The sequence below is a fragment of the Athene cunicularia genome, assembly GCF_003259725.1.
Source record: "Athene cunicularia isolate RWA chromosome 23 unlocalized genomic scaffold, athCun1 chr23_part2, whole genome shotgun sequence".
NCBI lineage: Eukaryota > Metazoa > Chordata > Aves > Strigiformes > Strigidae > Athene > Athene cunicularia.
Genome location: NW_020799131.1, coordinates 283,582 through 295,497, shown reverse-complemented (window position 1 = coordinate 295,497; position 11,916 = coordinate 283,582). Strand labels below are relative to the sequence as shown.

At 53.4% G+C, this 11,916-nt stretch overlaps 1 protein-coding gene across 2 annotated transcripts; it reads left to right on the top strand.

Annotated features, from left to right (window-relative positions):
* The first annotated feature begins 408 nt into the window (after positions 1-408).
* GMEB1 (glucocorticoid modulatory element binding protein 1) lies at positions 409-10,898 on the top strand. Of its 2 annotated transcripts, XM_026863440.1 has the most exons (10): positions 978-1,009; positions 2,040-2,122; positions 2,229-2,349; positions 3,113-3,237; positions 4,174-4,277; positions 4,715-4,869; positions 6,276-6,404; positions 7,108-7,245; positions 8,347-8,469; positions 9,968-10,898. In XM_026863440.1, the coding sequence occupies exons 3-10, from the start codon at positions 2,343-2,345 to the stop codon at positions 10,672-10,674; spliced, it is 1,488 nt and encodes a 495-aa protein (XP_026719241.1). In that variant the 5' UTR covers positions 978-1,009; positions 2,040-2,122; positions 2,229-2,342; the 3' UTR covers positions 10,675-10,898. The 2 variants fall into 2 exon arrangements, with proteins under 2 accessions (XP_026719240.1, XP_026719241.1); XM_026863439.1 differs by lacking the exon at positions 2,229-2,349 and having other exon boundaries at positions 409-1,009.
* Positions 10,899-11,916: the final 1,018 nt, after the last annotated feature.

Genomic DNA, 11,916 nt, shown 5'->3' with positions numbered 1-11,916 from the left:
AGCGGTGGTCGAGGCGCGGTGCCCCGCGGGGAGGGGGGGTGTGGGCCCGAGCCGGCCGGGGGACGCGTCCCTTGGGCCCGCCGCGAGCCCCCGTCCCTGCCCTGAGCTCCTCTCCTGACACAACATCCCAGAAGCTTTTAAACCCCGAGGGGGTGATAGTGACCCGTGCTGGGCTGAGCGCCAGCCCCGCAGCAGGAACAAAACCACCTTTAGGTGGGAGGAACAGCCCGTGGCCAGCGCATCGCTGCCCGGTGACCCCCTGCGAGGATCTGCGGCCGGTGCCACCGGGAATACCGGCTTCTCCGCAGCCCCTGTGCGGCGGGAAGGGTCAGTCCCAGGCACGGTCCTGGGAGCGAGGGAACAGAGCGTCCCAAGGCCGGCTGGAAGTGCTGCCAGCCAGGGTGGGGGAGAAGCCGCATCTCAGAAACCTTCTCGTGTGCTCTTGCCAAACCCCACTGCTTGGCCGGGCTGTGTGTGAGGAACGGGGGGAGCCGCTGCCTGCTGCCCGCTCGGGAAGTTGTGAGTGGGATGGCAGTGGGGGATCTGCCTCTCGGTTTTGTGTCGTCGGATGAGATGCTCCCAGCTATCGTGATCGAGAGGGGAGGAGAAATCCTTGTGTGTGCTGACAGGCACTTGCTGTCTCTCTCTGGTGGTGAATTTAAAATGCCTGGTCCCTGCTTTGGAGCTGGAGCTTTGCTCTGCTGGCCCCGCGGTCCCCGCTAGCCCAGCCTTTGCTGCGGTGGGCCTGGGCGATCATGCTTATACACCGCTGCCTGCCCCTCTGCCTGCACAGGCAGCGGTGCTGCCGCGGTACAGACCTGCCTCTGCTTTGCCCTCTGCAGCACCGCGGCACCCCGCCACCGCCGGGCTTCATGTGAGAGATGGCGAATGCCGAAGTGAGCGTCCCTGTGGGTGATGTGGTGGTTGTACCAAGTGACGGAAACGAAGGGGAGAACCCGGAGGATACCAAAACCCAAGTGATCTTGCAGCTCCAGCCGGTGCAGCAAGGGTGAGTTGGATGGTACTGGTGTGTCTGGGAGGTGTGGGGTGCGATGGGGGGGAGCCCAGTAGATTTTTGTGGTGTGGGGACCGAGCATCGCTACGTTTTCCAGGTCCGCGTCAGTTTTGTGCCACGCACCATAGAGAGAAAAATACAACGCAAAAAAAAAAAGCTTTTGTGTGTGTCGTTGTCATGGGGCCTCTGAGGAATGAAATTGTCCTGCGGGGACGTGTCCGCACGATGCTGTCTCTGGGTCACAGCAGCCTGGGGACGGTTGTGGCAGCGGGGAAGCGGTGAGGTGGTCGCGGTGCTGCCCCAGCCCCGCGTCTTCCTGATCTCCCTCTTCCCACTCCGGCCCCTGGCTGGGTTTTTGCCATACTGCAGCTGCTGTATGTGGTGGTCCGTGCATCCAGATCTGCATATACCTCTTCCAGCTTTCCCCTAAAATAGTCCTCCTCTGAAATACAATGAAGCTGGGATGTTGGAGGGAATTTTGTGGTACCCCTGGCAGCTGCTGCGGAGAAGTGGCTGCCACCAGGCACTTCACCTTAACTCTGGATCAATCAGGATGTAAATATCCTGGCTCCAGTTTGATAATATTCACAGAGCAGGGTGGCTGTAGGCCTGACAGTGACTCTTCCCTGCGTGATCACCCGTGCTGCAGTGTCGCACAGGGCTGGAAGGGAAATCCTGGGGCATTGAGCTCTGCTTCCTGTTGTCGTGGGTAACTGCCTGTATCAGAAACCAGAGGAGGAGGCACAGGGAAGCTCGCTGCAGAGCTGCTTCAGTGGCGCTGGCAACGTGGAGGGTGCGATGACAGGACTGGGAACGCCTCTGCGTGTTTCAGTCCTTGGGATTATTATCGTAATTTTCTTTTTTTTTGTATGCAAAAAAAGCCTGATTGAAACTGTATCGAACTAAATCTACATCCCTGCAAGACGGGCAAAAAAGAAACGAACCGAATTTTTAACCTCGTGCTGTGAATCTTAATTTCCCATGATTTATATGGTTTGTTTATGGATGGCTGCTTTCACGACAGGATTTACCAAGAGGGCTCCGAGGCCAGCACTGCCGTAGTGGCCGTTGAAACCCACACCATCCACAAGCTAGAAGAAGGGATCGGTGAGTTCCCGCTTGGCGTGGGCAGAATCCCCTCCTGGGCAGGGCTGGTCACCGCTGAGCTGGTGTCTCCAGTTCGCTGGGCTTCCTTCTGGCTCTGCCCCTGCAGATGCTGTTTCCCAGGCATGGATGTGGGTGCAGGGTCTGGGCATACTCTGGATTAAGAGTCTGCTGTTACTGCTTGGGCTCAAAGTCCTGGAACTGAGATCCTGGCTCTCCTGGAATGAATGGTAAGGGCTCCCATGGGGTCCAGGGGAGCCGAGGTTTCACCCTAGTCTTGGGGTGCAGACACTAGCAGGCAGGAATGGTGGTTGTGAGGATGGCAGTTGTGTCTGCACTGGCAGAGGCATCACACCCTGATTGCTGGTTCTTTGCTGAACGAACAGCCTGCCAGTTTGGGTTGGGTGTTGAGAAGAACCCAGCAGGTTGGCTCCGAATGCTCCCTTCCATCCTGAGGAGTATGTAGGGAAAAAGCTCCTGTCATTAGGTGCTGTCACTAGATCTTCACTGGTGTTCTGCTTCTGTGGGTGTGGGTCTTTTGGCAGTATTAGCAGAAACTCTGCGTGTGACGAGAATGTATTATCAGTAAATATCTGATATCGCTGCTAAAGAGACACCAGAGCTCCAGGAAATCTGAGAGAGGTCTGTGCTTCAAATTTTAAAGCATTTTGTTTCCACCAAGGTTGCTCTTATTGACCCCCTGCTCCTTTTAGATGTCTTGGATTTCTGACCTCACGATCTACTGATAGATTACCTTTGTATTAAATAAATATATATATATATATATATATATGTGTGTGTGTGTGTGCAGATGCCAGTTGCTGTTAGAGCTGGTAACTGGAGAAGACTAAGAGAGAGCTGATCCTGAACTGGGATCGGCCCTTCTTTTGGTTTCCTGAGTGTAGGTCTCAACCTGTGAGCTTTCAGCTCCCACCTTGTGGGATTTGAGCCTTTTGGGTGGAAAGTTTCATTTTTACCTGTTCTCCCCCTCAGACCCCAGCACCATTGAAACGAACGAGGAAATAGAGATCGCCTATCCCATCACCTGCGGGGAGAGCAAAGCCATCCTGCTCTGGAAGAAGTTCGTCTGTCCAGGAATTAATGTCAAGTGTGTCAAGGTAAGGGAGTTTTCACAGCAGACTCCTTCTCCACTCTCAAGGTGCTTGACCTTCACAGGACTTTCTTACTTTTTCTGTTTCATCTGAGTCTTGTCCTGGAGCCGAGTGACTTTGCCTTTGCAGTGTGATGGATTATTACTGCTAAAATTGTTTCGAGCCTGGGGAGAAGCAGGGCAGGAGTGGTTTAAGGAGTGAAGGCCTATCACCCACCTTATATTTCAGTGCTGCTCTTGATTACTGTTGTGTTTGGCACTTGATGAGGGATGTGGAGCTGAAGGCAGGCAGGGAACTTTTACTGAGATCTGCCAGAGCTTTTCTTCCTTGTCTCTTTCCCTTCGTGTCCTGATACTCCACTCCTGTCACTTCCTCAGTGAGGAGGTTGCATCAAGAAGAGAAATCTTGCTGTTCCCTTTTTCCACTTGAGAGTGTGGTAATGTAACAGCTGATGTGTTGAGGCTGAGGCCCCGTGTGCTGCAGCGGCGAGAGCGCTCTGTTGCTGACCCACAACGGGAACTATCTTAGTCACTGGAGCAGGACAGAACAGATGCCCTAGTGAATACCCCTGTCAGCAAGAAGTTGCTCGGCTGTTTGATGTAACAGGAGTCTCCCATGACGATCTCCGGGATGACTGTATGTGTTCACAGAGGAGCTTGGTTCATGCTTCATACGAAAGCCGTCAGGGCCGTTCTTGGCTCGAGCTGTGTGGTTTGAATGCCGATGGCTGGCAGGTCACCCCTATAAACATACCCATTCTGGAGTTAGAAGCTTTGCTGTGCTGAGGGGATCAAAGCTGGCAGGGATTTGAGAAGCAGCTCCTACTCCTGGGTGGAAGTGGGGGCTTAGGTGACCTGTGGACTGGCTGTGTCGGATGTCTCAATACAGTCTTCCAAGGTGATTTTAACTTGTTTGCTGAGCCTTTGCTTATCTCATTGTCAGTTCAATGACCAACTGATCAGCCCGAAGCATTTTGTTCACCTGGCTGGGAAGTCTACCCTAAAGGACTGGAAGAGAGCCATTCGCCTCGGAGGAATCATGCTGAGGTATTTCACGTGCTTATCACTGTGTCCAGCTTCAGGGCTGCATCACTGCAGCTGCAGGATCCCAAGCAGGCGTTTTGTCTGCTTTGCAGTCCCCGGGAGATCTCGTGGAAGCTCACGTTACCTGGCCAGCAGCCTGCAGAGATCCTGGCCCCGTGGTCTGAGGGGCAGGATTCCTCATCCTGTACAGAAGTGGCCTCGCCTGGGGGACCTGGTATTTGGTGGGGGTGGAACAGGACTGGAGCCCTGTGTGCGAAGCTGGCGGGTGGCTCGTATTGGCCATTTGAAAGCCCTGCAGGAGGTGTTTTGTGTGCAGAGTGGCCCTTGGGTTTCCCTTTCTCTGTCCTTCCCACGGCCCTAGCATTCTACACGGAATACTCCCTTTTGTCTCCAGGCTGAGACTTGAGCTAAGCCTGGTTCTCTCCCCACTCCCTGCACAGGAAGATGATGGACTCGGGGCAAATTGACTTCTACCAGCATGACAAAGTTTGCACCAACACCTGTCGAAGCACCAAGTTTGATCTCCTGATCAGCAGCGCCAGAGCACCAGTGCCGGGGCAGCAGAGTGTGGTGCAGACTCCTACATCAGCCGACGGTAGGAAAGCAGTTCACAGTGCCATGGAAGACTGGCTCTGAGGAAGGATTTCTTTGCAGAAGGGGCTGTTGGGCGTTGGAATGGGCTGCTCAGGGCAGGGGGGAGTCCCCATCCCTGGAGGGGTTGAAGAGTCGGGCTGACCCAGCACTGAGGGATCTGGGGGAGTTGGGAACGGTCAGGGTGAGGTTCATGCTTGGACTGGAGGAGCTTCAAGGGCTTTTACAGCTGAGATGTTTCTGTGATTCTGTGGGAGTTTCCCTCTGGTGCTCCTCTCCCTCCCTGGACTAATGAAATCAAGTTGACCCCACACACACACACACTTTACAGCTTCTCTTTGGGCGAAGCAGGGCAGTCCCACTACTCAGGAGACTGCTCTGGTTTCTTGGAAGGCAAATGCTTCTCCTGTCCCCTCAGAGAGGTCTCGTAGGCAGCTGGCAGGGAGCTCCCCAGCAGCACAAGGGCTGGAAAGCAGCTGGTATTAAGCAGTGACTAGAGGCAGCCTTGGGAGCCAGGGGAGGCTCACCTTGAAGGGATCTGGGATCACCTGAGAGCTTGCACAGTGTTTTCTGATGTCTTTCCTATTTGAGAGTCTATTACAAAGGCACAAGATGAGCTTATACTCAGGAATAAATTTAGGGATGCTGACCTCCTCCAGAGCCACCTGCTCCACATCCCCTGGACATCCATGAAGGGGGTTTGATGGCTGGACATGGTTGGATTGCCATTTCAGCTGCAAATTCTCTCAAATCCCATGCTTCAGAATAGAAAGTGCTCTCTTTGCTGAGGTTAAGGGAGAGGATGACTCCCAGCTGTACCGCATTGTTCAGCTGGGCAGGTTACGTTTCTCCAGGTCTCTGAGTGGGGGAGATGGCAGAGTTGTCCATATGCTAAGGAGAATCTTCTGGAAAGGACATGGTAAAACCTTACAGTGGCTGTGCATTGGCTTAGTCCCAGATTTGATCCAGAAATTTAGGACTGAGTCAGATCCGCTTCCCTTTTATAAACTAGCTTGGACCCTTCAATTTCCTGAGAGATTAGGGCATCTCTGGGGTGCAGAGCTCCCTGTTGATGATGCAAGGGGAGAAGGGTGGCTGGGTTGAGGCTCATTTGTTCCTTTCTTCATTTTGATCCTTTTCTGCTCCCTTTTATGCCAGGACTCCAGATTGCTTTTTGGAGGGCACATGGTTTTCCCTCCAGAAGCCCCAGAGCCTTTCACAATCACAGTTCCAGTGAGAAGCAGCAATATTTGCTTTTAGCTAATTTGGTTGAAAAAAGCCAGGCACAAACAACCTGGCCATGAGAGTGAAAAAAAGCCTGGGAGGGGTGAGGGAGGTGGAAAGCAAAGCAGGGATTCAGGGCTGGCACTCCGGGTGCTGCAGAGAGAGCTGACGTTGCCTCTCTGGCAGGGAGCATCACCCAGATCGCGCTGTCAGAGGAGAGCATGGAGGAGGGGATCGAGTGGAACTCGGCTCTGACGGCTGCCGTCACCATGGCCACTGAGGAAGGCATGAAAAAGGACACGGATGAGATCTCGGGTAAGCTCAGGCTGCTTGTTGGATGTATTTTTTTTCCCCTCTCCTCACCTGTTACATTCTGGAGACTGAAATCCTGAAAATAAGGCGAGTTTAGGCAATGGCAGAGCTGTCCCCAGCCCCTTGCCTATCCCCACATTTCCCAGGCTTGCAGGGTCCCTGCCAAATGGAGCTCCTCAGCACTGCAGGCAGAGAGGGACTTGAGCCCTGGCCTTGTGGCTGGTGGATGATCCCCCAGATTAGTTGCTACTAGTTACAGTGAGGAGCTGGTTTTGTGTTCGTTCGAAGGATGTAAACGTCTGCCAGCCTGGAGCTAGACTAAAACATCAGGGAGCAGTGTCTTATTAGTACCTCTTGTTAGTACCCTGTCAGCTCTCTTGGCTGCGGTGCCTTGCCTTCCCTCTTAGGATCAGTACAGAAGCCTAGGCAGAATTGTCTCAAAAGATTTTAAGCTCTGCGTCTTGCAAAGATGCAAAATGTTGCCTTGGAAGTCATGGTGCTGCTTGAAAGCATGTTACTGGTTTGCTGCCTGGGTCTGTTTTGCTTCTTTGGGGGTTTTTACTTTTTTGCATATCAAATCCATCCCCATGGCAAAATTAGAAGTCAGCTTGCAAAGTTATTCTTGCCTGAAAGGTTTAAGGTGGCCTTGTGGGAAAGTGCCAAGTGCTTGTACATGTTGACTTCTTTTCCCTTCTCCTTGCACCAGAGGACACGCTGATGTTCTGGAAAGGAATAGCTGATGTGGGGCTGATGGAGGAGGTTGTATGCAACATCCAGAAGGAGATAGAAGAAGTTCTAAGAGGCGTCCAGCAGAGGTTGGGTCAGTCTCCCTTCCAGATGACAGGTAGGTTGTGAGCCACAGCCTCTGGGTCTGTGGTGAGGAAGGATGCTCAAACAGACAGCTGCAGGCAAAAAAAAAAAAGTGAGAAGGGTCCGTCCCCCCCATGTAAAGGTGTTGAGTCAGGATGGTGAGTGAGTTACCACTCACAGGCTGACCTGAGTCTGTGTGTGGTCTCAGCCTGCCCAGCTGTGAAGTGCGTTCACTTGCACCACTGCGGGGCACAAGGTCACAATGTGCCACCCTGTTCCCTGCACAAAATGATCCCAGCAGCTTCCTGAGACCATCGGGCAACTGTCCTCAGCTCCCAGCCCTCAGGAAAGCCTGCCCAGATTCACTCTTCGGACCAGAGTTAGTCAAACGCTTTTCTCTGTGACAGTGCAGGCTTAAACAGGTCCTGCCCCCTCACTTCTCCTTCTGTCTTCACTTGTGCCAGAAAACCTGTTTTTGGGGCTGAACCAGATGAGGGAACTGATCCGGGTTAAAAATAACTCCTCTCCCCTCTTTAGGGTTATTTTTAGCTTGGATCAGTTCCCTAATCCAGTCCTGTGAGCCCAGGGTTTGAGAGCACCTCTTATTGATGCTCTTGCTGAGAGAACATCCATGTAGCCAACAAACTTCATTTTACCCAGGATAATTTTTTTTATTTTCTAATTTAGCTTTGGGCTGCCGGATCTTTGTGTCTGGTAGGTGGCAGCTTTTGGAAGCTGCGAGTGATTGAAGTCAGTGGATTATAATAGAAATTTTGCACAGCTTTCAGTGGAGCTGGCATGTTAATGACACTGTCAGCAGCATGGGGTGATGATTTGTAGGTGGAGAGCTCGTTTGTATCTCTGTGATTGCAAATTATGCTTTCATTTGCAGCAATTTTGAGCTGCTTGGGTGACACATCTCTGTTTCATTTTCTTTATCATGTGAATGGGATTATTTAGTCCTTGGATGTCAGAAGGATGCGGGAGCTGGGTCTGCCCTTGTCAGCCAGCCCTTGTGGAAGAACAGAGATAGTTCTACAAAAAGCAGTAGAAAATTTTTTGTGTAATATGAGCATCTTTTGAGTGCCTGAGTCCCACCTGTGGGACGAGGCACTCATCCCCACTTTCCTTGCAGATGCTGCAGTCTTGAACAACGTTGCCCACACATTTGGCCTAATGGACACAGTCAAGAAGGTTCTGGACAACAGGAAAAACCAGACAGAGCAAGGAGAGGAGCAGTTTCTTTACACACTGGCAGGTACGGTCAGTGCCTAGTAAGGCTTCTCCTCCTGCTGCTGCTCTTGGGAACTGATGTGACTTTCCTTCCACACACGAGCCACATTGGGGTTATTGCTCAGTACACGCTGCCCCCAAACAAACTCATCCCGATCCCTTTCTATCCTAGGACTTATGTGGAATTTTCCTTCTCCCTTCCCTCACAGTCAGCTGTTACTTGGAGCATTTGACAGCCCGAAGTCTGTGCCCTTTGCTGCAGCCAAGGAGCTGGGGGTGCAACTCCGGTTCTGTCGGCATTAGGAAATAGGTGCTGCTAGCTAAGAGGTGTGCTGCAGCCCTCCGAGCTGCAGGCAGCGCCGTGCTGTGCCCATGTACAGTGTGCTGAGCTCTCTGCTTGTCTTGGCGTGGAGCTATCAGGTGTCTTGCACGGCTTCCCCTGAGCAGAAGCCAATAACCTGACCTGGATTCCCCAGAGCTGCTTGCTGGATATGTCTCCCTCCTCACCGTGTTCTGTAGAACCTGTTCTTATCTGGGATGTCCTAGTCCCCTACTGCCCTGGATAAATGAGATTACTGGGCTACTTCTGACTTCCAGTGTTCACACAGACAAGGGTTGAGGGAGCACATGTCTGCTGGGGAGCGGCTGAGGGAACTGGGGGGGTTCAGTCTGGAGAAGAGGAGGCTGAGGGGAGACCTCCTGGCCCTCTGCAACTCCCTGCCAGGAGGGGGCAGAGAGGGCGGATGAGTCTCTGGAGCCAAGGAGCCAGTGCCAGGCCCAGGGGGAATGGCCTCAAGCTGCCCAGGGCAGGGTCAGGCTGGCTCTGAGGAAGGATTTCTGTGCAGAAGGGGCTGTTGGGCGTTGGAATGGGCTGCCCAGGGCAGGGGGGGAGTCCCCGGGATCCCTGGAGGGGTTGAAAGTCAGGCTGACCCAGGGCTGAGGGATCTGGGGGAGTTGGGAACAGTCAGGGTGAGGTTCACGGTTGGGCTGGGGGAGCCTCAAGGGCTTTTCCAACCAGGATGATTCTGGGATGTTGTTTCACTGAGCGGGGCAGTCCTTCTCCCTGTCTCCAGGACAGGCGCTCAGCTCCTGGAGAGAGGACCCAGCCAAGCTCAGGAATAAGTGCCTATTGTCTGGAGGGGCTTGGTCCACTCTCCCTCGTAGGTGGGTCTAGCTTGGGAGCAGAAATGGCCATTGTCTCCTCAGTGGGAAGGTAATGGAAATGACAAATGGTTATAGAGCATTGCCTGTGCCTTATCCAGGCACTGACAGGCGCCCCAAGCAGGCTGAGGGGGTGCAGAGCACTGACCAGGTCTATGTGGGTGGCAGGAGAATCCAGCCTTTTCTGTCAGTGCGGTTTGATCTTGAGTGAAATGCTACGATCATGCCCACCTGGGTGGTTAGGAGACCTCCTGTCGCCAACGTGGGGTGTGCTGGTTGGTTTGGGGAGCCTGTGCTACCCCAGGAGCTACCACAGCGTGCTGGCCCCAGCCCAACATGCTGCTCAGCCATTCTCTTTGCAGACCTGGAGCGGCAGCTGGAAGAGCAGAAGAAACTTGCCAAGGACCAGAAGGCAAAGTCCCAAACCATCCAGAACGTGGTGCTGATGCCCGTCAGCGCTCCCAAGCCCCCCAAGAGACCCCGCCTGCAGCGCCCAGCCTCCGCCACCGTCCTCAGCCCCTCCACCCCCATCCAGCAGCCTCAGTTCACCGTCATCTCGCCCATCGCTATCGCACCCGTTGGACAACAGTTCTCTGTGGGCAACATCCCGGTGGCAACCATTAGCCAAGGCTCCAGCCCGGTGACTGTTCATACTTTGCCATCTGGCTCTCAGCTCTTCCGATACGCCACCGTGGTGTCCTCCTCCAAGACCAGCTCCTCCGACACAGTCACCCTGCACCCGTCCTCCAGCCTGGCGCTGCTGAGCTCGGCCGCCATGCAGGACAGCGGTGCCCTGGCCAATGTGGCAGCCGTGGTCAACCCCGTGGAACTGGTGGCCATGGAGTCTGGCCTCACTTCCACCATCCAAGCCGTGGAGGGCACCTCAGATGATGGGCAGACCATCATAGAGATCGACCCAGCGCCAGATCCCGAAGCAGACACGGACGAGTCGGAGGGCAAAGCTGTGATCCTGGAGACGGAGCTGAGGACTGAGGAGAAAGTGGTGGGAGATGTGGAGGACCATCAGCACCAGGTCCATAATGTGGAGATTGTGGTCTTGGAGGACTAGTGGGAAAGGCAAGCGTCAGTTTGGGGAAGAGTTGGGAATTTGTTTTTATTTTGGGCTTTTTTGTTAAGCATCTTTTCCAGCCACCCCATTTGTTTCCATGGATATTTTAATTGTACTGTATATTATATATATATATATATATAATTTTTTTTTAAACAAAAAAGCTGGAGAAACACGTGAGACGTGGAAAAGGCTCTGTCTCCGTGGAGCACTGAACAATACCGTCTGTTTGCGGGGTCAAGGAGAGACTGGATCTCTGCTGAACAACCCAACCGGGAGGAACTGGACGAGGGCTCCCGGCGCTGAGAGCGCGCCGTGGCCCAGCCATGCGCATGGTGCTTCTGCTTGGGCCACCCTGGACCCAAATATTTTATTTCAGAGAGACAATAACCAGTGGCTGGAGCATTGATGTGACTGTGGGAAGGGGTGATGGCTTTGGGGTGGAACAGGTACCTCATTTGTATTTTTATTTTCCCCCAGGGAAGGGAATTCTGTCAGACTCTTCACTGTCACCTCAACTGGGATTTTTTTATTATTATTCTTGCTTTGGGGAAGACGACAGTAGCCCTGATTTTACTGTCCATATTCTCCTCCTCCTCCGCACAAATTGCTTTTATATCTCTATTTTTTTTTTGTATTTGTTTGCTCTCTCCCTTCCCTTGTCCAGATTTCCCAGCTGCAAAGCCCTGACACCTACTCTCGCCATCTCGGTGTCCCCGTATCCCAGTCCCGCCTCTTCCCGTGGCACTTTTCCCCCATCCCTTTCCCCACCTGGCCAGGCTCCGTGCTGCAGACGCCGCTTGGAGACTCCGAGATCACTTCAGCCTTTTGCAGAAAGGCAAAAAATAATCAACTCGAGCTTAAAACCACAACCTCCCCCTTCGCTGCTCAGCGCTGCAGGGACCTTTCGGGGTGTACAAAGCATGTTGTGCTGTTGCTTTCCGGGAGAGCTGGACTCCGGATCGGGGCAGCTTCTGTTTACACTGTGTGCTGGGGCTGCTCCGTGCTTGTCGCTACTTGTTTGGTGGTTTTATTTTTGTATTTTTCTTCTTTCTTCCTATAATCTCTTGGCAGGATTAGAACTGGCACGTTGCTGAAATAATGTGCGCCCCGTTGCTTTTCCCTCTTTTTTTTTTCTCTTGGTGGCTGGGGGTCCCTTTTGGGCTCCGCCACAGTGGGAAGATGGAAGGGGGGAAGCGCCGGGTGCCCTTAGAGCTGCGGAGGTTTGGGAGGGCGGGGAGG